The sequence below is a fragment of the Trachurus trachurus genome (genome assembly GCF_905171665.1).
Source record: "Trachurus trachurus genome assembly, chromosome: 15".
NCBI classification, from domain to species: domain Eukaryota; kingdom Metazoa; phylum Chordata; class Actinopteri; order Carangiformes; family Carangidae; genus Trachurus; species Trachurus trachurus.
In genome coordinates this window covers 21,172,663-21,198,042 of record NC_139906.1, presented here as the reverse complement: position 1 = coordinate 21,198,042, position 25,380 = coordinate 21,172,663, and the positions used below count along the sequence as shown (strand labels likewise).

Sequence of the window (25,380 nt, the reverse complement as noted above, 5' to 3'; positions counted from 1 at the left end):
TCCAAAAAAAATGTGTGTTGAGATTGTACAGAAGGGAAAATACAAACACCTGGTTCCATTCAGTTTATTAATTAGAAACACACAGGAGACAATGAAAAAAGAAACTCAAACATCAGCACTCTTATTTTCAGCCCATGAAATCACCTAGCCAATCACAGGCCTGTGTTGCCAAAGACATCCAGAAATTAAAAAAAAGGAAACAAAGCTTCTGATTTTCTAAATGTAAACCCATCACTAGGTACTTCACAAGGTAAACAGTGCATGGCCCATCCAAGCCTGATATGTGATGCTGCCATTTTTATTTTCTCTGAACACTGCATGATTCTGTGGGAGTGAGACCACCTGCTGCTGCTGCTGCTGCTGCTGCTGCTGGTCTTTGGGACTTTGCCTTTTAACACAGTACTGTAGCAGTTTATGACACGTGGTCTCGTTTGAAAGTGAAATTAAAAGAGAGAACTCGTTTTGATGTGACGTAGTAAAATGCTGGAAAACATTGAAGAAGCTTTAGATGCAGCTAAAATCCTCCAGGTTCTGCCTCACGACTTTTCTAACCTGAAATCTTTACAGCATGAGGAGTGAGCGAGCGATGAGCTAGACCTGAGAGCAGCTGTGGAGGAGGAAAGAGGGGGAACAAAGTCCTAACTCTGAGTTTTGGCAGCTCTACCAGCAGTGTGTGTGTTTTTTTTTTAAATTTAAATTAGCACCTGAGAGCAGGTCACGCTTACACGGCTCTGACATCACTGTCTGTGCAGAAGAGACGCAGTCGTCTCATTGGTTCAGGAGCCTGGGACCAGTGAGGCTCCGGCTCCTCTGGGCTACGTCTCTGTCTGCCGTACACTGTTCTACACCACTGAAGTTATTGCTTTGAGAGAAGTGCATATATAAATGTATTTTCAGAAAGAAATCCAGTCCGGAGCTTTTCTCTAACCTTCAGACTTGTCACGTCTCCTTGTCGAGGAACAGGCGAGCTGCTCTGTGTTTTTAAATCTACACCTGTAAGAGCCAGTGCACAGTCCAGCTGTTTTAGTGAGAGGGGGGGGGGGCGGGAGGTTGTCAGATCAGAGCAGGAGCAGCTCGGTGCAGATACAAAGTCATGGACCCCCCACCACCCCTGGAAAGGCACAAGCTGCAGAACGTCTCACATGCAGACACAAGAGGACGACGACTCCCTGTCGGTCTCTACAGCCGCTGTCACAGAAAAAAAAAAAAAAAACTAACATAGAGACCTAAAAAGTGTTTGATCACACTGAGTTACGTGAACAAACAAATGATGTGATGACGCACTGATAAAAGTGGTTTGTGTTTTAATCGTTCACCAATAAACTTTCATGTAAAAGAACCCAAAAAACAAACAAAAACAGCATGGAGGTTCCCCTGAGATGTCTGAATCACACACTACTGTAAAATGCAATAAAAAATAAAAACTCCTTTTCCATGGGCACGGTCTCTCTGTGATTAGCAATTTAAAAACAGCTCCTCAAAGGGTCCCAACATTTTACCAGTTGTACAAGCAAAAGAAAAATAATTCATAAGCAGCGAGGATTAAAACCATAATTATAAGGCAGATATTCTTCAGAAATGCATAAATTTGAATAAAATGTTGCGTTTGAACTGAGTGCGTCTTTTGCGATTACATTTTTTTTTTTCCAGGAGAGTTACATGGCAAAACAAATCAGTCGGACAAATAAAAAGAGAGAGCTTCATGGAGCTACTGTCGTCTCCTTCTACAGCCCACACAGCACATCACAATAAACCCGCTGTCCGTCCTCCAAGCAGCACGTCTGAATAATTCAAATAAAACGCCTCCTAGTGTGAAGCTTCTGCAGAATACTCAACTCATTTAAAGGGATCTGGCCCTCTGCTTTTTTTTTGCTTTTTTCCCAGGTTGTTTCTATTTCCTCTACAACAACCTAACACAGTATTGTGATGCGTGTGAGTGTTGCGGTCTCCGTTTTCGGAGACTTTGAACATGAGGTGAGTCTGGTGAGACCTCTATCGTTATCACTGCTATGTCCACGACCACGGCTAACTGTGTTTTTAAATTACACGCATTTTGTTTCCAAGCATCTCTTCTAAGTGGCTCCAGCCTGCCACACGTGTACACGCACACGCACACACATTCACTCGCATCCACATGCACACGCGCACACACTCATGCAGGCTCAGTCAGATTAGAGTCTTCCTGACGGGAGGAGGAGGAGGAGGAGGGTGGGGGGGTGTAGGTGGGAGACCGAGCTGGGTCCCCTGGCGGCCGCTCCCCTCCCCCGACTCCCCCACCCCCCCCATCCCACTGCTGCTGCTGCTGCTGCTGGTTGAGCGGCCGGACTCGCTCACAGTTTGGCAGCCATGAAGTTGATGTGAGGTTTGGCCAGAGGGAAGAGGGGGAGGCTCCTCTTGAACTCCGTCATGTCCTGGACCAGCGTGGGCTGAGGTGGGAACACACAAGAGTGGGCAGATGAAGCAGAGTCCACGCTCGTGCTCTAAACCGCAACATGCAATAGTTAAAAAAGAAAAAAGGAAAAAAAGTGATGCATGCACACTGTTTCCATGGTAACTACTCAACACCACCAGGACTTCATAACTTTTGTTTTGCTCTAATCTGCAACAGCTGCTGAAAAACGCTCCTCCTAAATGTTTTGTTCTGTTTTCACTCGGCGTGAATCACTTCTTCTAAACTTCTAGAAACGTCATTACTGTCTGTTGACTCTCCCACCAGGTGAACTGGCTCCCACTGAGGGTTAAAGGGACAGTTCAACATTTTGGCAAATTGGCCCATTGCCATAATCCCTATAGTTTTAGCAGTAGGCGCATTACCTTTTGGTGCAAGCTATTTTTAGAATGGCGGAGCAGAGCCGCGAGCTGCTCAGAGCTATGTTACGGAGGCTCATGGAATTTCTTGGTTTCCCTCATCAAACTCATCAAAAACACAATCCAACAACTCCAAAACATTCTGGTGGACAAGTTGTGACCTGCACATTCACCACGCTATGAGATAATAACGAAACGTTACGAGACAGAGTTGTCTTCGAGGCAAATGCAGAGACGCTGAAAAACTGCCCTGACGGGAACATGCATCATGAATTTACCTCAAAAACAACTTTGTCTCCTAACATTCTGTTATTATCTCATAGCGTGGTGAATATGCAGGTCACAGCTTGATGAGTTTGTTGAGGAATTTGATGCATTTGATGAGGGAAACCAAGAAATCCCATGAACCTCCGTAGCGTAGCTCTGTACAGCTTGCGGCTCTGCCCCGCCGTTCTAAAAATAGCTTGCACGGACAATTAAAGGTAACGAACCTACTGCTATGACTATAGGGATTATGGCAATGCCAATTTGCCAAAATGTTAAAATATCCCTTTAAAAATGTTTAGTTTTATACTGAACATATTTCATTATTCATCTCATTACAGCTGGGGACTGTAGTTTTGAACAAACGCTTAAATAAGCAGAAAGAGTGAATTTATTCAGGACTATTTTCAGATGCGGATTAACCCACACTTGGTGCTGTGTATCAGCAGTGTGTGTGTCGTTAGCCAAAAAGACAAGAAAGAGTGTGACTGGCTCAGACTAAGAGGGCCGCTTTAGACACACAGCTAACTGCTCAGTGTCATCATTTAATTGCTGATTTTACTCTGCTCTTTTGACAAGTCAAATACAGAATGTCTCTAGGCTTTAAAAACCTGTGACATCTTGTACAGAGACGCACGTCAAGTCTCATCAGACGACAAGAAGTGTTTTCTCCAACATAAAGGTCAGTCTGAGAGAGCCCAGCTCCTAAAAATCATCTTTTACTTCTCTGTGACGTCTTGGTACAAAAGAAAAGGAGTTCACTGACGTCATGTTACATTTTCCAACAGTCTGAACAGTGAAGTGAACACGTGGCGGCTGTGGGGATGAACGTGATGGTTACCTGTGGCAGGGAGGGGGCAGGAGCCAGGTTGACATCATTCTGAGCCGGGAACTCTCCCACTATTGGACCTGTGAACATACACAGTGTCACTTCACCTGTGTGTCAGCGAGCAAGGTGTGTGTGTGTGAGAGTCAGGATACTCACAGGAGTCCATCTCTCTGGACAGGACGTGTACGGACACCTTGTGTCTCTTGGGGGCGTCGACCATCAGCCGGTCCTGCAGAGACATACACAGACAGACAGGTGGGTGATGAGCAGCGTGACAGGTGATGTTGTTGTTTGGTCGTGACAGGATTGTGCTCTCTGACCAGGATTTAGACTTTTATTCATTATTCTACATCCCACGTGTAGTTTCAGGAGAACAAACAGCTGACGGCTTCAGAAACAGTTTGTGTGATGACTCATCGGTGTGTTCTCACTCCTGCGTTCAGTGTGGCCGCGGCGCTGTGGCCACGTTTTTCTCACTGAGTCAGGGATCAGTGGCGACGGCCCCGTGGAGACTTGGCTCCACAGTCGGGCCCCATCACCATCTCTGGATGGAGGATTATATGAGACTGAAGATTCGGCTCATCTGCAGTCAGACAGCGTAGACGCTGGTGACCAAGGAGCGGGGGGTGGGTGGGGGTGGAGAAATGATTGCAGCCGATATGACATTAGAAATGCATTAGGTTTATTCTGCATGGGGCCTGTAATGGTTTCTGCCGGGCTCAGATAATGCCAATTCTTGGAGCGGCCGTGTGTCTGCGGCCCGTTATCCCCCTTGAAACAGGCTGGCTGGCTGTCATTACGGCAGCTGATATGCTGTGAGCGCCCTGTGTCAGTGTCACCTCCACAGCTATGAATAGAAGCAGGAGGCAGGAGGAGATGAAGGCTGGGAGGGCACACTGAATCCACTCAAACCATGTGTGTGTCCACGCACACACACAGACTCTGTATGATGCTGCCGTTTCATTAGAAACGTAAGCATCACACAGTCACTGATGTGATCGAGGCTCTGATCATATTTGACTGTGCTGCTGATCAATACATCTGTTCAACATGATTCTACACATCACGGAGAAACTGTCACACTTCATTTCATCTTCCATTTTTCTCACCTCAAAATCTGCATCACTTTTACACCAACTGGAATCATTAACTCTCTCTATAGTCAAATGTTTACATTTGGAGAAAAATCAGGCACCAATGCAATAGGATGTCTGCTAAAGAGGAAATCTTTGGTTACACTTTACTTGAAGGTATCGTCATAAGAGTGACATGAGACTGTAAAAAGAGTGACATGACACCGTCATGAACGTGTCATAAACATTATGTCAATGTCATAACGTTGTCATTAAGTGTCATTCGGTTTTTGTAGGGTTAGGGTCAGGGTTAGGGTTAACCGAATTACATTTATTGACAACGTTATGACATTGACATAATGTTTATGACACGTTCATGACTTTGTCATGTCGCTCTTATGACAGTGTCATGTCACTCTTATGACGATACCTTCAAGTAAAGTGTTACCAAATCTTTATTAAAACCTGGCAACCTATTGCCGATTTCATGTCTAGAAGTTGACCTAGTGCTAATCTGTCACTGTGCCATTATCTATGTCCTATTGCAGTGGTTCCCAACCTTTTTCGGTTCGTGACCCCATTTTGACATAACGAATTTCTGGCGACCCCGTCAATCAAGATGCGCCAGCTCAGCTATTATAATTATACGTTGCATTTCATTTGAACTCAATTTATATTGGAGAAAGTGAAAGTATATAAAAAAAATATTTTTATCAGTAATTTTTTTTTAATCAATTACAAGACATTTCAGGCAACCCCATTTGAATTTGAGGCGACCCAACATGGGGTCCCGACCCCAAGGTTGAAAAACACTGTCCTATTGTCACATGTGAAAAACTGGTACTGTTCTGTGTAGCACCACAATTAACTATTGTCAATGTGTATCTATCCTTTTATTATGAAAATACATGAAATTTTTTTTACATAATGTACAACGACGGCGCCTTGAGATTAAGCTCATGCACTCATGATGCTATGTACTTTTTTTTGTATTCTGGAGAGTCTTCATCAGCAGATGTCTATGCCTCACTGTGCTGAATTATAAATATTGCTTAGATTCACATAATGTTTCAACTTTAAGGACTTTTTCTCCCCTTTAAAAGCTTAAGTGCACAGGAAAAAAAAAGTGGACAACGCAGCAGCTCCTAAATGCACCTTGTGGTTCGATTCTCCTGTTGATGCCATTTCCAAGGTCAAGGAGGAACTCAAACGACAAACAGTCTGACACAGAGCTGCAGCACTTAACTCAAATGTTTCAAATAAAAACTCACAGCAGCCAGATGTTGTGTCGACTCGTCAGTCTACACTAATCACTTCTACGTCAAAGTCGGTCAAAAGTGACATAAACACAGATTTAGAAGTTTAGTTTGGGACTGTGTCGGTGCTAATTTTATCTCCACTAAATCACCTCTCATTAGACGGTTCAGACGAGCCTCTAACGATGACTGATGGACCTTTGAAATATTTAATGACCCTTCCATGTCATTAAATGTTGGGTTATTGCTGTAATGTGTGTAGCTGCCTCCTAATGACACCTCTGCTGTCAATACAGCATTAACCGCGGCCACAAAGTACCACAATTAAAGTCAATGAGTGTCATAATTTAAGGCTGCTCAAATAAAACTGTGGCAGTTTGTGCAGTAACTGCACCCAGGGAGTCATTTCATCTCTGTTCACTGTTTTCATGTTTCCATATTAAATAAGATCAGGTTCAGATTTGTCTGGTTAAGTTAATTCTTTCACCACTACTCTAAATTTGACCTCTGTGTGTGTGAGTAAACACTCACACACACACACACACACTAGCAGTGTGCCACTGTGGTGCGTTTCTGGTGAGCAGTTTAGACTCCGCCCCCCAGGGATTTAAACCAGCTACTTTTATAGTCCCAGGTCGTCCAGTGTACCTCTACTCTCAGATGCGTTCAATATTGTAATGTCCACTTGGTGTGAAAAACAGAACAAAGACGGTGTGATGGTGATGTGCGTCTCTCGCTGTCACATGTTCAGGAGCCGTAGAGATGTACTCACTCTGTAGAACTGCATTACGTTTTCCTTTGTCAAAGTCTTCAGATATGCAACTTCAATGTTATCTGCAAGAGAGCAAACACGAGTGTTAGCATCATCAGTTTCACACTCGTCACTGCTGAGCTCTGGACTACACAGCACATTTCAGCCCATATATCACGGCCCGCTGTCCACACTGCACCAACACTTTCAGTTCATGTCGCCGAGGTTTAAAAATAAACTTGCGGAGCCGAGAGACCAATCAGAAAGAAAGCTGGTCAGTTTTAGCTGCATAACACCACAAGTGAAAGCACCAGTGTTAAATATTAGTATTTTCATATGTTTGAAGAGAGCTCTGATATATGAGGCTGGAGTCCATTTCAAATATTATTTTACTGAAACTCAGTTCTGTTTATTGTTGTGTAATGTTGCTAGTGAACGCAGACTTTTCAAATTGAGTCTCTGCGGCTAATCTTGATGGAAAAACAATCACAGATTTAACCAACACATCCAATAAAAGCCTTTTTGTGAAAAATGTGAAAAGTGACAGGATCGTGCAAAAGTGAAGCGTTTATAACAGCAGCTCTATCTCACAGATACCAAACAGACTGAACGCTCTGACTGACGGTGTGTGTTGCATGTTTTCTCTGCGCCCTTGGCATCAAGTGTTAGCTGCCCTCGCCCTCCTGACTCTGCTCCCTCCCCTCCATCGCTGCTGGTATCAGTAATCTCCACCACGCCCTTGGCAGACTGTCAGTGTTGCCATCACTCAGGGCTTTAGGCAGATTACCAGTGAATCAGGCCCATTACAATCCATTATGGCACTCAGGAGAGTGCTGCAACAGAGAGGTGTGCTACGGCTGCAGATTATTTCAGGCCTTGATCGATTCTAATTTGTGCAGCTCTAAGCAACATCCCGCTCACCTCTGGGACCGACCAAATATTGATAACACCTGTAAACTTATATTTGACTTTGCGTGTAACACAAGCTCTTTGTGAGGGGCTGCTAAACCAGGAAAGGTTTTAGAATATATTCAAAAAAAATAAATAAAAAGGTGCAGTTGTTGGCCTGAGAGCTGAACATGAGAGTTAGTGGTGGAGTGGGCTGCATGGAGGCCTCACCTCTGTCAAAATTGTACTGCTGAGAGATGATCTCTCCCCAGTACTTGGCGCACTCAGCAGACAGCTTCTTGGGCTTGTCCAGGCGGCGGATGGCCAGGGCCTGGATGTGTTTCTGGAAGGCCTCGTCGCTCATCTCCTCCACGGACTTCTCCATGGTGCAGAGGAAAGCCTCCACGCGGCTCTCCAGGTAGTGGGGCGCCTTCTCCGACTGCATGATGAAGCGCAGCCCCTGGACTCCGTTGGCCCGCCGGGGTCCGCTGAACACGATGTAGCCTGGTAGAACAGAGAGAAGATAACGCAAGAGCTCAGCAGGAAGACACATGAGCTGCTGAAGACAAAAAGAAGAAAAAAACCCAACAATTTGCTCTGAACTATTAATTTCACAATCACACTCATATTCATGAGCCTCTTAAATGTTTAAAAAAGCATTTAACAAGAAGGGTTTTATGAAATGTGTTCCCCACTCCATTTGCCTTGATATTAATATGAGGTTTGGCACTGTTATTACAGAGCCCAGGCACAATCCATTCATTCCTACAATTATTAATCATCATCATGGTTGACAGCACCTAGAAAACTGAACTTCCACACAGTCTGTTCTTTACAAAGCTATTTCTAATTACTGAATGCAGATTAAAGCCGCACTCCATTTTAAAGTGAAAAATGCCTGAATAAGTAGTGGCAGTCATTCTGCCGTCATTAGCGCTTACAAACTAGGTTGGGAAACGGTGTTAGCACGACATCGGGTGTGATATTTTGGGCTCACCCAGCTGCTCTTTGGTTCTCAGTGTGTTGAAGCAGGGCTCGGAGATGATCTGACAGAACAGCTCCAGCAGCATGTTGTCGTGGGTGGTCTGCATGTCTGTCTGGTAGTAGATCTCAATGCCACAGTTGTTGTGCACCTCGTTCCTCTGCTGGTAAACGTACCAGCCACCTGAGGGGAACACAGGGATGTTTATTCAGGTTTTCTGTATAACATAACATACAATGTAACACACAAAGGGTGGAGCTCCTAAAACAAACAAACAAGAATCCCACTTTTTAAAATAGATACACTTTTGATAGAGTAAGTAATCAGAATATTCAAGCCATGTAATTTTAAATAGTTCAGTCATTTTTATATCTGCAAAATTAATGAAAAGTCCTTCCCTCCGGTTTTTAAACATGACCAGATAACGTAAGACAGAATAATATAACATGAGCAGTTTAATTCTTTTCACTTACGCCCGTGCAGATTTAATTTAGATTATAGAGGCAGTAAAAGTTCACAGGATTCTGTTAAACGTGACTGGGCCTTCATGAGATGAGAGCTGCGCTTAGCATGTGATGCCGTGACTGAGCAAAAACAAAGCTCAAGTAGTTTCAGCCTGAATCCTTCTCATGAACCCAAAATCCACAGTGATCCCTTAACTGAAATGAATTTTCACCGGCTTAGCCGTACACCTCCATATAATCCATTCCCGTGCGCGTAATCAGGTCTGTCAAAAATGTAATCAAATCTGTGTAAAGTAACTGCAGTGGATCCACCGCACTTTGCTTAGAGGCATAGATTGAGCGCAACACAGTGAAGCAGGAGGAGTTCACACAGAGGACAGTGGTGACACTCTCCAGAAAGGCAGAGACATTCTGCTGAAGGCCAGCAACGTGCTTTTTTGCTGAGTGGCTTCAAATCGGTCTCCTCTAGCTTTATATTGTGCTTGATGTTTGCTTTCAGAGGAGCCGTCCCTTCTAGCGTGGGGGAGAACTGGGCTGCCTTTGTACTCGGCTTCGGCTTGTTTGGGTCCGAGCTCACTTTGAATGGAGGACAAGTTCAGGGTAGGTAATGCAGGTGGGTATATGCACATGCTGACTGAGCACTCTCTGAGTGCAGAGTGTGGAAGTGTCATGTCCACAGCCCCCCCCCTCACTCTTCACAACATGTCAAAACTTTACTTCACTTTACTTCAGAAACATAAAAGAGAACAGATAAAAGCTTTGATTAATCAAAGCACTTATGTGAACTGTGGAAATTTGAAGCTTGTGTGTCTGTGTGAACTTTGTCTTGTCACAGCAAGTTAAGTGTTCAACATCACGCTGTCGGTGCGGCACAAGAACCGCCAAACACTTCACACTGCATAATGAGAGCTGAAACTGCAGCTTTGTGCGTCCAACACGCGGTATGCAACTTCTGGCCCTCTCAATCAAAACAATGACAACAGCACGGCGTCGGGTGATGTCATGAAATGGCATGGGATCATACGAGTTGACGTCTTCAAACCAGGAGAGGCTTAGGGCGACGGCAGTTGATTCATTCAGTGTCAATTATCCACAGAAGTCTCCTCCTCCTCTCCAAATCAAACACTAGAAGTCAGAGTTCAACAACACTGTGGAGCGGGAGCTGGGCCCGCTGCTTACCTTTGTTTCAATTGTTATATAAATAACTCATGAAGCAGACGTTTAGCAAGTTTTTACTGGCAGCCAAATTATCTCCAGAGGCCTGAGAGACTTAAAAAAAAAATTTTTTATCTGCGACTTGCCAAAGCTTTTCGTTGAACACAGGAAGTCTCCTTCGCTGCCTTTCCCTCTGATAATCTAAGATCTGTCTTTCATCCAGTTAAAATATATGGTTGAAAACAATCATTGTGTAAAAAGTTTTTATTAAGAAGCTAGCTTAAAACTGAGTAAAATAAATTTCTGAAAGCTTCTGGCAGGGAACCACAACACACGCCCATGTGCACAGAGGATATGATGTCACTGACAGGTGACCAAATAGAATTAACCCTAATGATTGAAATCACATGTTTTTCTTTTCTCCCAAATTGGCTGGAAACAGTTGGAGTAATGTAGGTGCACGGCTGTCAAGTCATATTTAGTCACTTTAGTGGAGAATAGTTATGTAATAACTTCAAGTGCCCTATGAATCATTGACTATTTAAATTACAGATGTCAGTATTTTGTTCATTTGCCACTGCGACAGAAAAGATTAAGAAGCTTAGTTGTTTTCTAGTGTTTGTGCTGTTATTAAAAACCCTGTTGATCAGCTCACATGGTGTTTTACTACAAGATTAATGAATAAACGGCCACAGATTCATGTGAACTCTGTGACTCGCTAAAGCTCTCAGCCTCTCAGAGTCATAATGCGTTTCCTGGACGAACTGTCAGCCAGTCGCTCATTTCAGGAGCCAATTTCGCATCTACATCCTTTACGTCCTTTCTCTGGTGCTCCTGCTCTGTGTCTGACTGGCAGCCTGGAGCCAGGCCTGGAAAATATCCCTCGGTGAAACACAGGATGTCTCCAGGTGGCCCCTGCACCGCTCTGCTTTTCCTCCCCGCGTCACTCGATTTTTCCTAATGTAATGAAAGGCGGCGCAGGTGCTTTGCTTTTCACGTCTGCGTTCATCCTTGAACTGCAGAGGGGAGTGCTGTGTGTGTGTGTGTGTGTGTGTGTGTGTGTGTGTGTGTGTGTGTGTGTGTGTGTGTGTGTGTGTGTGTGTGTGTGTGTGTGTGTGTTTCGCCCAATGACGTCCATTTCCACTCACTGACTGTTATGTTCCTCTGAGGGGAAATGAGGGATGTTGAATTTAATCAAGTCTTTACAAACACGAGGCAGCATCACCGATGACGAGGGGCAGGAGCGCTGGGTGAGGGCCCTTCTGTGTGGTCACCGTGGAGACAGGCATGACTGGTGGACGATGGTGAAGTGTGTGTGTGCGTGTGGTGTAAGGGAGAGCAGAGGACCTACCGTCTGGAACCTGCACCTCTCTGTAGCGAATCAGCTGGCTGGGGAGGAGGGGCTTTGTGTGAGCGTGCTGAATGAGTGTGTCCTCCACCATTTGCATCATGCCAAGAGCAGACTGGAGAGATTACAGGAGGGAGGGAAGGAAAGCAAAACGTTTTAGTCCACAAAAACCTAAAAAACACTGTTACCCCAGGAAAATTCTCTGAATAACATTGAATAGTACTGAGCCCTAATGTTTTATTTGTAATTTACTTTTCTGTTATGCACATTTTCCTTTAACTTGGCTCCAGGTTTTAGTCGGTTTCTACGTTCATTCTCCAGAATTGCTTCTGACATTTCCTAACAAGCTGCATTAAGCTCCGAGTTCCACATGAGCAGAATTTACTTTGCTTGACATTGAACCTTTCCCCTCTTGCAGCCCGGTAGGTGGATTATAACATGGGTACTGCATTGCTTTTAACCTACAGCTACAGACTCGGTGTGGTTCGATTTATTACACATGGACAGTTTCCCCTGTGTTTCACTTGCCATGCAGATAAGTTTTTGTTTCACTTGCAGCAATTGTGATGCATCTGCTGAGGCCTTGGTTGTACCACATCACAAGAGGAGCTGGATGTGATTTAAAATTCTGTTTGACCAAGTCTACGCTCTGGATGAAGAAACCTTCAGTATTTTTGTTCTTTTTTTGGCAGGAAATGGGAGAGTGAAAATAGTTATTTGGGTTTCTCAGCATCAGATTTAACCACGAAGCCTCAAAATGGAAAATGTTTGTTGTTATTTCGATGACAGAGGCTGTAAATCCTTTAAATCTTGGCTCCGTCGATGCGGATGTAAGTTGTAAAATAAAGTTACATCATTTTAATGTGCTGGGAGATATTTGTGCCCGTTTGCTACCAAACAACAAGGAAGTCATTTAAGCCCCAACCACAGTAACTTTTTTTAATCAATGTTTGAGGTGACCTTTTCCCACCCGCTAATAGGGTTTTTTTTCTTTACTGAAATTCCTTCCTCATGTATCACACAGCCTCATATTACAAGGCCACCGACTACACAGTCAGTTCCTGCTCTGCTGTTACAAGCAGGTCTCCATTGTAGCTCCGTGATGACGAAATGGATCATTGCGCCCACGGCTCAATCTAATTCTCTCTCCACCAGACTGTGACGCTGTCGTCATTACAAGGTGTATGATGGTTGCTGTGACAGCTGGGACCTCGGTTAATGTCTCACTTGTTCTCTGGATCTTGTGAGAAGTTACTGAAGGTAAAGAGCCAATTTTTGACGTGTTTTTTTTTAAATATAAAGAATATACAAATAACCTTGTTTACTACCGTCATTAAATGTGATCTAATCTTCCTTCACGTTGTTAGTAAACACAAACAATGTGCTTGATAAAACACAATTAATTACAATCTTCATTCTTGCATCAGGAGGATTTTTAGATCAGTATTAAAACATGTCAGCTCAGCTCAGACATGTTCTCAGGATGTTTGATATGAGCAGCTCTCTAGGTTGCTCCACAGGGTCTCTATTGGATGAAGGTCTGGCCTGACTGCCAAAATGTTGAACTATCCCTTTTAAAGTTGGAGTCACTCAGCCAAAATGTTGAACTATCCCTTTTAAAGTTGTCACTCAGTGTTGCCTAAGTTGTTTTCGAGGTAAATTCGTGCAAAATCACTGATTCCCGTCTGGAGCAGTTTTTCAGCAAGCAGTCTCTGAATTTACCTCAAAAACAACTCTGTCTCGTAACGTTCCGTTATTATCTCATAGCATGGTGAATGTGCAGGTCACAACTTGCCCACAATAGTGTTTTGGAGTTGTTGGATTGTGTCTTTGATGAGTTTGATGAGGGAAACCAATAAATTCCATTAGCCTCTATAGCGTAGCTCTGAGCAGCTCACGGCTCTGCTCCACCGTTCTAAAAATAGCTTGCACCGACAATTAAAGATAATGAACCTACTGCTATGACCTACTCCTAAAACTATAGGGATTATGGCAATGCCAAAATGTTGAACTATCCCTTTAAAGTCAGAGGGCCGTAGTAGACCTACGTTGATGAGTATGGTCATTGTCCTCAGCACAACCAAATTCTACTGAGCACCAGACAGGCAGAAACAACATACCATTATAGATGAAGCATGAACATTATAATGCTACAGAGATGTACAGCCAACAACTCGTAGCGTTGTTTAGCACAGAAAAGTTGCAACAAAAAATGTTTATAATTGTCTACAGGATCAGACTATATTTGAAGACAACCTTATGCCAAATTGCAAGTAATTAAAAATGTTTTACTACTTGTTGCCATTGTGTGTTTAAAAAAAATGATATGAGAGGGAAGCTGCACTACTGTGAATTGAGAAATCTACTTAAACAAAGAGGTAACAAAATTCAAATTCCCCCAGCTGGCAGTCAAAAAAAGACACACACAAAAAAAAAAAAACACAAAGATGCCAAACAAACCTCCTTGGTGATGTTGCCATGGAGAAGGGTTTCAATATGTAACCGTGACAATAGCTGAGGTATGAAGGCCTTGAGGCGTGGGAGCGTTACATCTGGAATACAGATCAGAGACAACAGCCATCAATCAAGGAGCAATTTCCCAAGAGTGAATCAGAAAGAGCAACAGAATAACTGCTGCGTGCTGCACTTTCACCGTCCTGCATTCCCATCACGCACAGGACGAAGGAGGTCGCATGTTCCATTATCATACGAACCCGGTCAAACACAACTTGTACGCTCACTTACACATGTAACAAAAATCAAGTGTGTCTCAGCGCGGGCCGGCCAATCTGAATTCAAGCAACGTCTGACCCAGATTCAGGGATGAGCTACAGGGATGAACAGGGATGCACACCCAGACATAGGCACACACACACACAATTTATATAAATGATTGTTTGTCCACAGCAGCACCAACACACACAGAATAAGGACACACAAACACACATAGGAAACAAGAGACTGAAAAATGTCCTGTAGACCCCAGACAGGGGACATGGAGAGGGTAAGGGGACACTGATAAGGGAAGAAGCTGTGGTAATTGGAGGCCCTGGTGACCGGGCTACAGGCCTCGACCCTGCAGGTTAATTGAGTCTCATGTGAATCCGAGGAGAGTTTGTGTAAGCTCTGTGGTAAAAATACAACAATCTGCCCTTCAGGTTCCAGACTGGTGCTGCAGAGAGGAAAGACTGCAGCTAGGGAGGCATCTGCTGGAGAACAGCCTCAGCATTCAAATGAGGATTTAAAGGAGGACGAGCGAAGAGAAGACAGGAGCTTAGATGAGAGGAGGGGAAAGAGCGGCACAACATTAAACCAAAACACCTTACACTTTCAATCCAGGAACTCAAGGCTATTTCTTACTGGCTTTCAACTAATAAACTCATCCTGCTATATACGCCGGGCTTCATTTGTTCACTTCCAGCCTAAAGAAGGGATTCACTCTGCGTTTATTCTGCATTTCAGTGAACTCTGTTTGGCCAACAGCAGAAAAGGGGCTAATAAGCACGAGGACTGGGACTTTGAGAGAGAAGTATAGAGAGAAAGAGAGAGATTAAGAGCAGCGTCTCACCATCCAGGGCCTCTCTCAGCTCATCTTTGGTCCAAGCAACCTCAGTCATTAGAAGACGGAGGTAGTACATGGCGTGCTGGTGAGGCTGCTCGGCTCTGAAGTTATTCAAAGACCTCATGTACTGCAGGGAGGGAGGGAGGGAGGGAGGGAGGGAGAGGAGGCCATGTCAGTTCAACATCAGCACTTCATGAACTGAAACTGCGAGTCAACACTGGTGTGAAAAGTAGTGCAGGAAGGCAGTAACCACTATTTCCACTTTACTTATGATGTAGGGAAAAATAAAGGTTTTAGACAGGTTTAATTTTTTGATCCATTGTGACTCATCATAACTGATGGTGGGGTTGCAGGCGGGGCTTACCGCTTCTTTGATGATGTCGAAGCGCCTCTCGTCTATCTCAAACGTGGCCATCTTCTCGATGATCTTCTTCAGCAGGATGTGCTGTTTGTCATTGTAACCTTTAACAGACAGCTGCAGCAGACAGAGGACAGGTGGTGCATTGTCAGTAAACAGACAGATGAGGTGGCGCGATCAGTGCTGTTCACTCACACACTCACACACTCACACACACAATACTGTGGTTTTATTTATTGATCTGAAGGTTCCGATCTACGTATTAAAAATGTGTGGCTAAGTGCTGTAATTGCTAGCTAACCAAAGGCTTGTCAAGACAATCCCATCACACCCCACCCCACCCTATGATGAGTCACCACCACTACAACACATGCTGTATAACAACAGCTCTATTTGCTGAACATGCTGCAGTAAAGAAACTAAAGAAGTGGATGAATTAAAAAAGAAAAGAAAAGAAAGATGCCTGTCAATAGCTGAATATAGTGTGTACATATAAATATCATTTATACTTGTCTTTTTATATTACAATGTGTTTGGGCATAAACAACAAAAAAACTGGGATAATAGGGAAGCATCACTTCCTAGCAGTTCAAACCACTATGACTACAGGCCCTCGGGAAGACAGTGCGAACCTAAGAGGTTGCTGACGGGGTTTCTTATACTTATTCAAGTGTGTTTTTTAAAAATGGGAAAGAACAGTCAAAGTTATTTAAAGCCTCCACTTCGCAATGTCATCTACACCTTCTGGCCCTTCATGATTCAGCAAAAACCACCAGCTACATGGCTGCACTCTCAGACTCATCCCATTCCTGGCCTCTCCCTGTCGCTTAGTCCCCGTGGTGACACCTGTTAAAAGTAATCTCTCCTAACATCATTAACCTTGACAAAAAGGCCAGCCAGCCATGCCAGTACTGCTGACTCAAATCAATTACACCCAGCACAGCCGCACAGACAGTGTGTAGAGGAGCAGTCTATAAGGACACACCACAAACCATGACTTTACTGGGGAGAGGTAGTTAATGAATGCAGGTTACTGGGTCATATAAAGAATGGTGCAGAGTGTTAGGGAGGAAGTAAGAAAGTAGGAAAGAATAGAACAAAACACCACAACTGCAGATTATTTTCAATCATGGGGAGGTTGTTACTTGACACACAGTTAAACTAACTGCACCGCTGATAAATCGGGAGAAACAAAGAGGCGTCTGATTTGGAAAAGTCGCTCCTCTCTATGTGCATCAAACCTCCTGGATACAGATTCACTTCCATCGTCCTTCCTGCACTCGCATCAGCAGAAACGCGACTATAAATATGTCGGAGAATTTGCATCGTTCGGGCTTTATTCCTTGTGTCTTGCAATTCATACACTACCTGTATGACATGAACACAATAGAAGTGAGAGAATGGCAGCCAGAGGACCAAAAAAAGAATTACACAGAGGAAGTAAAATTGTGCCATCTAGTATTTCTTCTTCTGCTCTCTGCTGCATGTTCATGGGCTGAATATATTACCCCAAGTGAACGTTGGAAGTGAATCTGTAATATCAGCTACTCATACGTCCTTGACTGAAGCGGACAGGGTTCGCCGCACACTGCAAGACTGCACAAAGCTTTAAAATGTGTCCCTTTTTCTTGCCAAAAATGGAACACCATCAAATTAATGAATCTGAAAAATTAATTCAAATTAATTTAAGAAATTGGTTTAAAGAACACCAATCTTGAAAATTAAAAAGCCTTGTGACAACTCTTCATTTGAGCTGTCAAAGTAATAATAAAGAGATATAATTCCCTAATATAATTCCAGTAAATTTCAATATAGCAGCTGACGGTGACATTTCCACACGATTGTATCAAGCCCTCCAGTAACATTATGAAGTTGCAGAGGACACGGCAGCAGGCAGAGGTTCCCCTAAATCCCTCAAGTTAGACAAACGACACACAGCACTTCACATAATCAGTGTAGAAGCCAAGCCACTTGCACTCTGTCGCAGCCCTAAGAGTGGACCCTTGACTGGCAGCCCCCACTTCCCTCCACAGTTCAAACGGCTTACTTACGAGGATGGCATTCATCCCTGAGGCTACGCCATACACCAGCCCGGCCAGACGGGCTGCATATGTATACTCTTTTAAATCATCCTTCAGTAACCTGAGTAACAAGTAGGTCATGTTGCAGTGCAGGGGGTCTGCATATAGGTAGCGACTAATGGAAGGGAAAAACAGAAAAAAAGAAAAAACAAATGACATGTTGGATGGAATGTAGGGCGTTGTTAGAGCAACACCCAAAAATAAACACAACGCAAGTATGAGAAGAATGATCAGAAGAGTATGTATATGCAGCCTTGTGACCAGCTTTCCGTCCAGTAAGACTGGAAAAAAATTATTCAACCGACGACATAAGCTACCACTGTTTTTACATCAACCTTTGAATTACAAATTCACCGCCACTGGTCGGACGCCGCTTCTGCTCACGCGTGTTATAAACCCTACTACGTCTAAAAAGAGAGAGAGATGACGACACCTCGTACGTCTGAGAGCGTGGGGACATGGAACACCCCCTCAGCAGTCAGTAGGGTTTTGTGAAAGATGGGTGAACAAGTAGGGAGCAAGGATCGATGAAGGATGAAGAGCAAGATGCAGACAGAGCAGAGACTGGACTGGGACCGGCCAGGTCTAGGTGGGAAGGTTTTTGTGTATAATTAGCTTAAGCTGCGTAGGTGAGATTTACCACATGAGATAAGTCTTAGATGGTTAATCATCTTCATAATACAGACAATAATGGTAGGTTGCTGAAAATGTGTGCAGTTGTTATCATTAATTGTATCATTATGTGTGATAAAACTCTCCAATCTAACCATAGATATGGCCAAATGAACCTGTCAACCCAGGCCTGGCTGAGCCACACTGGCCCAGTCAGTGGATGATAAAGGGTAGTGGGGGGGGGGGCAAGGTCTGGGATGTGGCATGTGGGCAATGGGGAGGTTTTTTGAATACTTACATACATCCCATAGACGGTATTTTGGAGGTCATAGTTCAAGCCAGCTAGTTCGGCTGCATATGCATACTCGTTGAGGGAGTCCTTGAGGAGCTCCAGATATAAATATGCCATGTTACAATGCAATGGGTCCACATACGCAAACGGGCTGTAGAGGAAATGGTCAAACAAAGCACAGATGTGAAGTGCAGTAATAGTGCTCTACACTTTCACACGGTAAGAGATGAAGATACCTCAGGCAAAATGACTAATTAAAATTAATTGCAGAGGTGTAACATTCAAGTTGTTCAAACATCCAGTTTGTCACACGATGTCGCAAACCTATTACTCACAGTCTGACAGACAACACACCCAGAAGGGTTCAGTGTTTCAGTTGCTGAATATTGCCAAAAAATTGATAATACACCCAATCACATAGTGTGTGTTTAGAAACATTGTGGCCTCCTGATTAATTAAATTCCTCTACACTAGCTGAGAATTATCTTAGGTCCTGTAATCTGTCTTCTTCCTAACTGAATGGTTGCCGTTTGGATATATGTTGTACTCCTACTTTCATATTCTTGTCTTAACAGATGAGAGTCACAATCTTTTCTGATCTGGTCTACCTACAGAAGTTGTGATACTTTGGGTTATTTGATGTGGGGCTGTATGAATTCAGCGTATTAGTCAGGGTAGGACTTTAACTTTATTGAAAACACACCTTAAAAAAACAACATCAGTCTAATGCTTGCTGTATTATCAATGTTTCACTGCTTTATATTGCCGTCTAACAGCCCTGTATGTCTGCTGATCTGTTGTGTAACAAAATTATAGGCATAGGTAAACAGTAGTGTTGTTGTACAGCAAATACTCAAACTGTCTTTGGTAGCCAATGTGTGTTTTTTCTGTTGCCCCTGTCCACAGCAGTCCATCACTCTGCCCCTGTGCCAACTGATTAGTCTACCGCATGTAACACACTGACTCATACAACAACCTGATCAATTACCTTCCATTAAGGGTAAATTAACACTTCCTTCAGCACTCTTATAAAATATTTATAGCTATTTTTATCATTGAACAGCCAATTACTTTCAATATTAATATCTTCGCATCTAAAAAGGCTGAGAGACTACTTACTGGTTAGAACATTGAGGCCAAAATTTCACATTAAGTACAATGGTTCATGAATATTAACTCACCTGAAGAACTCGAAGTTCAGGCACGCTTTGGGCAGAAAGAACTTGTCATCCTGCTTGAACCACACCTTGCTCATGGCAGTGTCCTAGGAAATAACCACACACACACATACACTTAGTTCTGCATTTTATATTCATTAAAAGCTCATTCTGTGCAAAGATAACTGCAGCTACACACCACAAACTGACAGTGCGCAATTACTTATTCACATTCATTCAACAAACGGTACTTTGATATCCGTGATTAGAACATGGTATTTCAGCAATAAAAGAAAAAGCACAGGGAGCTATCCTTCACATAATGAAATATGAACACTATTGTTAGCTTAGCTGACTTCCTCTGATCTTGAAACGATAGCAACAACGGTGCTACACATTTTTATGTCTCAATAACAAGACAGCAATACATTATTACCATATGAAAGCATTACAGATTTGTAACAATATGCAGTTAAGCGGGGCCTGTGCCTTTAGGTAATGAAGTATGACAATACTTTGATGATGGCGCAGCACAGTGAAAACACTCACCTTGATTAAAGTGGGAACTGATGGAGAGTCTTTCTCCAGAGGGTAGATCTCAAAGTTTGTGGGGATGAACTCATTTTTCATGGGTAATTTGAACTTGCCGTTGAGGTCTGCATTCCCCCATTTCTGAAGGACAGGCGTGCAATCAGCAGGCAGTGTCGAACAAAACCTGAGCAGTACTCAAACACTCACAGCAAAGCAGAAAAACAGAAAGAGTGATTTGATAGAGCACTATGACTGCAGCTAATTACCTTGATGGACTCTTCAGAGATGGCTTCCTGTTTGTACTGCGTGCCATACCATTCCTCTGTCTTGTCTGTTTGCCCTTCAAATGACTTTGACACCACTGCAACTCTGGGAAAAGAAGAAAGAGAAAAGCAGTTCACATTATATGAATACAAAAACCTCTCTCTGTCAAAGCCTATTAGGTACTGTCAGTCTCTGGCCACTCCACCATAAAAGATGCAAATGCTTTTATGTTCGTTCTCTATTTAGAAACATGGTTGAGGTAGAGATCCGAATTATTTTGCTGTACAGTACATGCTGGCACAGCTAGAGCCCACGGTACGCTGCGTTTTGATGGGACATTCCTAACTGATTTCACTGTTAATTACATGGAAATTCAAATGTTTCATGGTACAAAATCACTCTGCAATTGGTCAGAAATGCTGTAATGAGCTGTGGTTCCTTTCATTGATCATATAATCTATGGTAAACACTGTTGTGTTGGTTTGCCAGTTGGTTTTGTATTTTATGTTTCCATTGAAATTGTGTCATTTGCCACAATATCATACTGCATATGGTGGGAAACATCATGACATTGCTTATACTTGAATATGTGCCCAAGCCTAGCTATCTGTACTGTACTAGCAACAGCAGGTTATATACCAGGAGGGAGAGGAGAGCTGCTGTCTGTCCATTGATTGAAATTAACTGAAATATTGGCAATTACTTAAACCAACTAGTAGGCCTATTTCTGGTGCCACATGTTGAGGATAAGGATAGTAATGTTTAATTGTTTTGACAAATGATTAAATACACCCCTTATTCAGAGTGCATGTTTGACTGGTAGTACGTTAATATTATTAATGAACAAAAATACCTACAGTAGATTAACCTATATATATCGACTAATATGCATTATCACCAAGAGTGCTTAAAATACATTTCTAGCAGTGCAATAATAAAAACTTGCTAAAACTTCTTTTAAAGCTGCATGAGTGAGATTAAAACATGAGGGAAGATTGTTTTGAATGCTAAGTAGTACTGGCGACACCCCAAGGTTAAATATCCACTTTAGTAAAAGGAAGAGACTGGCAAGAAAATGTGTAGGGTCAGCCAATGAGTGCATGCAATCTCCTCCTTGGTAAGCTTTAAGGAATAGACCGGTCACATCTGCACTATGCTTGACACAACAGTGTGATCCCATCAAATGATGTAGTGTTACAGCTACACTCAGTGAGAGTTTTATAAAAGACTCCAGGCTGGGCTGCAGCAGTAAAGACTGGGCTACTGCCACAAAACAAGCCGACTCGCTCCCCCACATTAGGACATCTTGTCACAAAGCTGAAAATAAAGTCACACAGGCAAATAGACAAGTCTTTTAAAGGGCCATTTCCTAAATAAAAATGCCTCAACCCTTCAGTAGTTCTACAAAAGGACAAAATGTAGGTCCAAATAATGATAATTTCCATGAACAATTAATTTGCCTATTATAAGTAAAGATGTTTAGAGCTGAAAATGTGTTATGTATCTTATGATTTTAAACGAAACAACCACTTATAACACTGTGCTTAAACAAATAGCAATTAATCAATTGTCATCAAATTCAACCATGATTTGACAGGCCTACATTTTAAAGAACATAACAAGTATAACCTATAAAAGTCATTTAATATACCACTATTTCCAATTCAGCACCCCTCCACACTGTATCCATCTCATATTAAACTGAACCTTTGAGGCTGCAGAGATAATTAAATCTGGGAGGTTGTCTGGCATTCACTTTCATGGAAAAAAATTGAAAAGCTTTTTCATCTAAAATATCAAAGAAGACCAACAGCACTTTGTCACAGCAGGCACACAACAAACATCACTCAATATCTGTAAGCACAACTATAAAGTTATAAAGACGCAACAGAAGTCACAGCAGGCATCATTTCATGCACATTAGCACTACATACTGCATATTTATCAATTAGTAGCACAATGACATTAAAACTAGTCAGTATATGTACATTGCAAACTGTTTATATAACATTCTTTACAGTAAATCATATTGATCACTTGGACACTTCACTTACTGTTTTGGGTGTTATTATGCATTGTGGAGTCTGCTGTTGTTAGCCATGGCCACATTTCTGGACACATTACAACCCTCTTACAAAGCATCAGGACTGAACAAGGAAAGTTGTTCTCCCACTGACCTGACATGTTCTGGTCTCAGCTTATCCAGCACCATCTCGATCAGATCTGGTCTGAAGTCCTCTAAAAGGTACTCTGCTGCCAGAACCTCTTCAAGAGGGTAGTACTGAAACAGAGAGCAGAGACATAGAGGATTGTGCTGCTAGACAAGAGGGATTAAATGTAAAACAGGCTTAGAAATCAATTCCATTTTTTTTAGGGCTTAAGTATTGAAACTCTTGAACTGGAGGGGACTCTGTCGATGAAACATTATTGTTGTTAAAGCTCTTATCATTTTGTGGCACTGATCTCAATTTCATAATTTAACAGCTGTAAAGATGCCTGCAAGTTCTTTGAAGAACGAATTTAAGAAGAAATGTGCCCTACATTGTTTGTGTTGGCATATAGAGGCCTATAATTTACATTGCCAAACCTGCTGAAAGAAAATGTCTGTAATTTGTAGAGCGGTGACCATTAGGTACTTAAGTCAATGAGCCTTGCTACCACAATCACAGAATTAGTGAAGTCAGTAAATAAATGTACAGTATAACAGCCCAACTGCAACTGTGCCGCTGGAAAACCTCTTTTCTCTCAATGCAGTCGACAGCAGCAGCAGACAGCATGATGACGACAGCAGGCACAGACGCAATTGAGCTGCATCGCCTCTCCATGGAAACAACCTTTGCAGATGGGAGAGGGACTTACGTGTAGTAAACCAGCCACTTTGGAGGTGTAGCCACGGGGTCTCTCCTTGTCCTTGAACCTGAAGGCCACTTTGTTCAAATCCTACAGGAGAGATGGGGAAGGAGGAGTCGCAGGTGAAGTCTCAACAGTGATATACAAATGACACTTTGAAAACAGATTCTAGACAGAGGAATGGCTCAGAAGGGATGTTTTTACACTTAAAATAGGAATACTGGCCCGCCTCATTTAACAAAGCTACATTTATCACAAGAGGTGAAGAATATAGCTGACAGGTTTGAATCCTGCAGCCTCTGTTGCTCCATTAGTTTTCCAACTAAGCAGAATAAGTGGGTCAAGATCGTCCTGCCCCTCTGTCTGATATGTCGCTGAATAGACAACATTAATTACCTTGCACTCGTCAAACACCCACGCCTGAGGCCCCTCAGTGCGCAGTTTCTGGATGTACTGGAACATGTGGAAAATGATGTCCTCAACGTGCACTGCATTAACAGACAAACCACGCCTCAATGAATCTCTACCGCCCACATGTGTACAATAACAACACACAGAGATCATAACCATAAGCCAGAAATGTTGTGCAAACAGTGAATCGACTTGTGCAGTCAGTGGTGCTGCTTACAGAGGCCTTCCTCAGTCAAGTCCACATTGATGATGAAGAACATGAATCCCCTGGCTCCTTCCTTCTGTCCTCCTACAAGCGTGTTCACCCAGCCTGAAATGTGATTTTATAATTAATCATTTGGTCACAAGGAGATTTCTTTAATTTTATGTTGGAGAAGTTAACTTTTTTTGAAGGTTGATAGTCCACTGTGAAAACTGGAAGTCATTCTGAATTACAAAAGTCCCATATGGTGACTAATGATTTTTTCTTTGTGTTTTCCATTGTTTTCAAACACAGAAGTATGTTTCTTCATTTTTGTTCTCATTCTTTTTTTTCCTATTTTAATAAAAGAACATAGAGTATAATTACAACCAAACAAAAGGCCTGTATATGCTCCAAATGTATGTCCTACCCTTGGATTTTAGCTCAGACAGCAGACTTCCAGGTCCTTCGTGGCCGATCAGATGTCCCAGGTAATGTCCTGGATTGGACTTGTAGTACTTCTGCAGGTCTGGAATAGGGAAGGTCACATACAGGTTCCTGATGTCTTTGATAGGCACCACTTTGTAGAATTGCTGTGACAAAAGATGAACAAAAGATCATTAAAAAACGAAGTTTGTCAGAAAAAACTGTTTTGAATTTGACAGCTTAAAATGGGAGACTACAAATGTAAACAAGTACAAAAACTCTTGAAGGTTATAAGTAAGCAACTCACTCTAAGGTGTTCCTCCTGGAAGGGGTGCTCAGGGAATTCTGGGATAGGCACACTCTTGTTTTCCACTTCTCCAAACAGGTTAACCACCATGGCAGTCAACTCGTCTAATGATTCTGTGGGTAAGAGAAGAGAAAAAAAATATTACAGGCAAATTCCAGGATTCTCACAGCCGTTTCAGAACCACAACAATATTTTTTCACCAATAGGAGCACAAGAATTTTCACAAGACCTCCAGTAGGTGAGGAAATCATAACCACGTGTTCTTGTAAGCACCTCTGTCCAACTGTGTCACTTAGAATTCAGATGAATGATGGAGTTGTGTTTTAAAACATGACATTTCATCTGGGATGACACAAACCAGTGACACTTACAGTAGTAAAATAACTGTATAAATAACTGTGCAAACACCATCCTCAGGGTGCTTTGGGTTAATTACATAAACACCAAAATCTCATACTGGTTATGATCTAATGTGATGTTAGGATACTGCATGTTGGTTATATCATTATCATAAACAATTGAGATCATCT

The 25,380-nt window shown here is 42.7% G+C and overlaps 1 protein-coding gene across 4 annotated transcripts in view; it reads right to left on the bottom strand.

Annotated features, from left to right (window-relative positions):
- Window positions 1-295: 295 nt before the first annotated feature.
- ide (insulin-degrading enzyme) overlaps window positions 296-25,380 on the bottom strand; it is a 30,547-nt gene continuing 5,462 nt past the window's right edge. Inside the window, exons 6-25 of one of the 4 annotated variants that reach the window (XM_083988156.1) lie at window positions 24,851-24,963; window positions 24,548-24,710; window positions 24,154-24,246; window positions 23,922-24,013; window positions 23,535-23,615; window positions 22,853-22,956; window positions 20,678-20,780; window positions 20,430-20,552; window positions 19,905-19,987; window positions 18,730-18,874; window positions 15,745-15,855; window positions 15,387-15,507; window positions 14,279-14,370; window positions 11,822-11,933; window positions 8,867-9,034; window positions 8,101-8,373; window positions 7,003-7,064; window positions 4,058-4,130; window positions 3,914-3,981; window positions 296-2,480 (exon numbers count right to left, since the gene is read on the bottom strand). In XM_083988156.1, the coding sequence (XP_083844282.1) occupies window positions 2,331-2,480; window positions 3,914-3,981; window positions 4,058-4,130; window positions 7,003-7,064; window positions 8,101-8,373; window positions 8,867-9,034; window positions 11,822-11,933; window positions 14,279-14,370; window positions 15,387-15,507; window positions 15,745-15,855; window positions 18,730-18,874; window positions 19,905-19,987; window positions 20,430-20,552; window positions 20,678-20,780; window positions 22,853-22,956; window positions 23,535-23,615; window positions 23,922-24,013; window positions 24,154-24,246; window positions 24,548-24,710; window positions 24,851-24,963 (2,330 nt within the window). In that variant the 3' untranslated portion in view covers window positions 296-2,330. Of the gene's footprint in view, window positions 2,481-3,913; window positions 3,982-4,057; window positions 4,131-7,002; window positions 7,065-8,100; window positions 8,374-8,866; window positions 9,035-11,821; window positions 11,934-14,278; window positions 14,371-15,386; window positions 15,508-15,744; window positions 15,856-17,789; window positions 17,935-18,729; window positions 18,875-19,904; window positions 19,988-20,429; window positions 20,553-20,677; window positions 20,781-22,852; window positions 22,957-23,534; window positions 23,616-23,921; window positions 24,014-24,153; window positions 24,247-24,547; window positions 24,711-24,850; window positions 24,964-25,380 lie in introns of all 4 variants that reach the window. The other 3 variants (XM_083988157.1, XM_083988155.1, XM_083988158.1) reach the window with 3 other exon arrangements.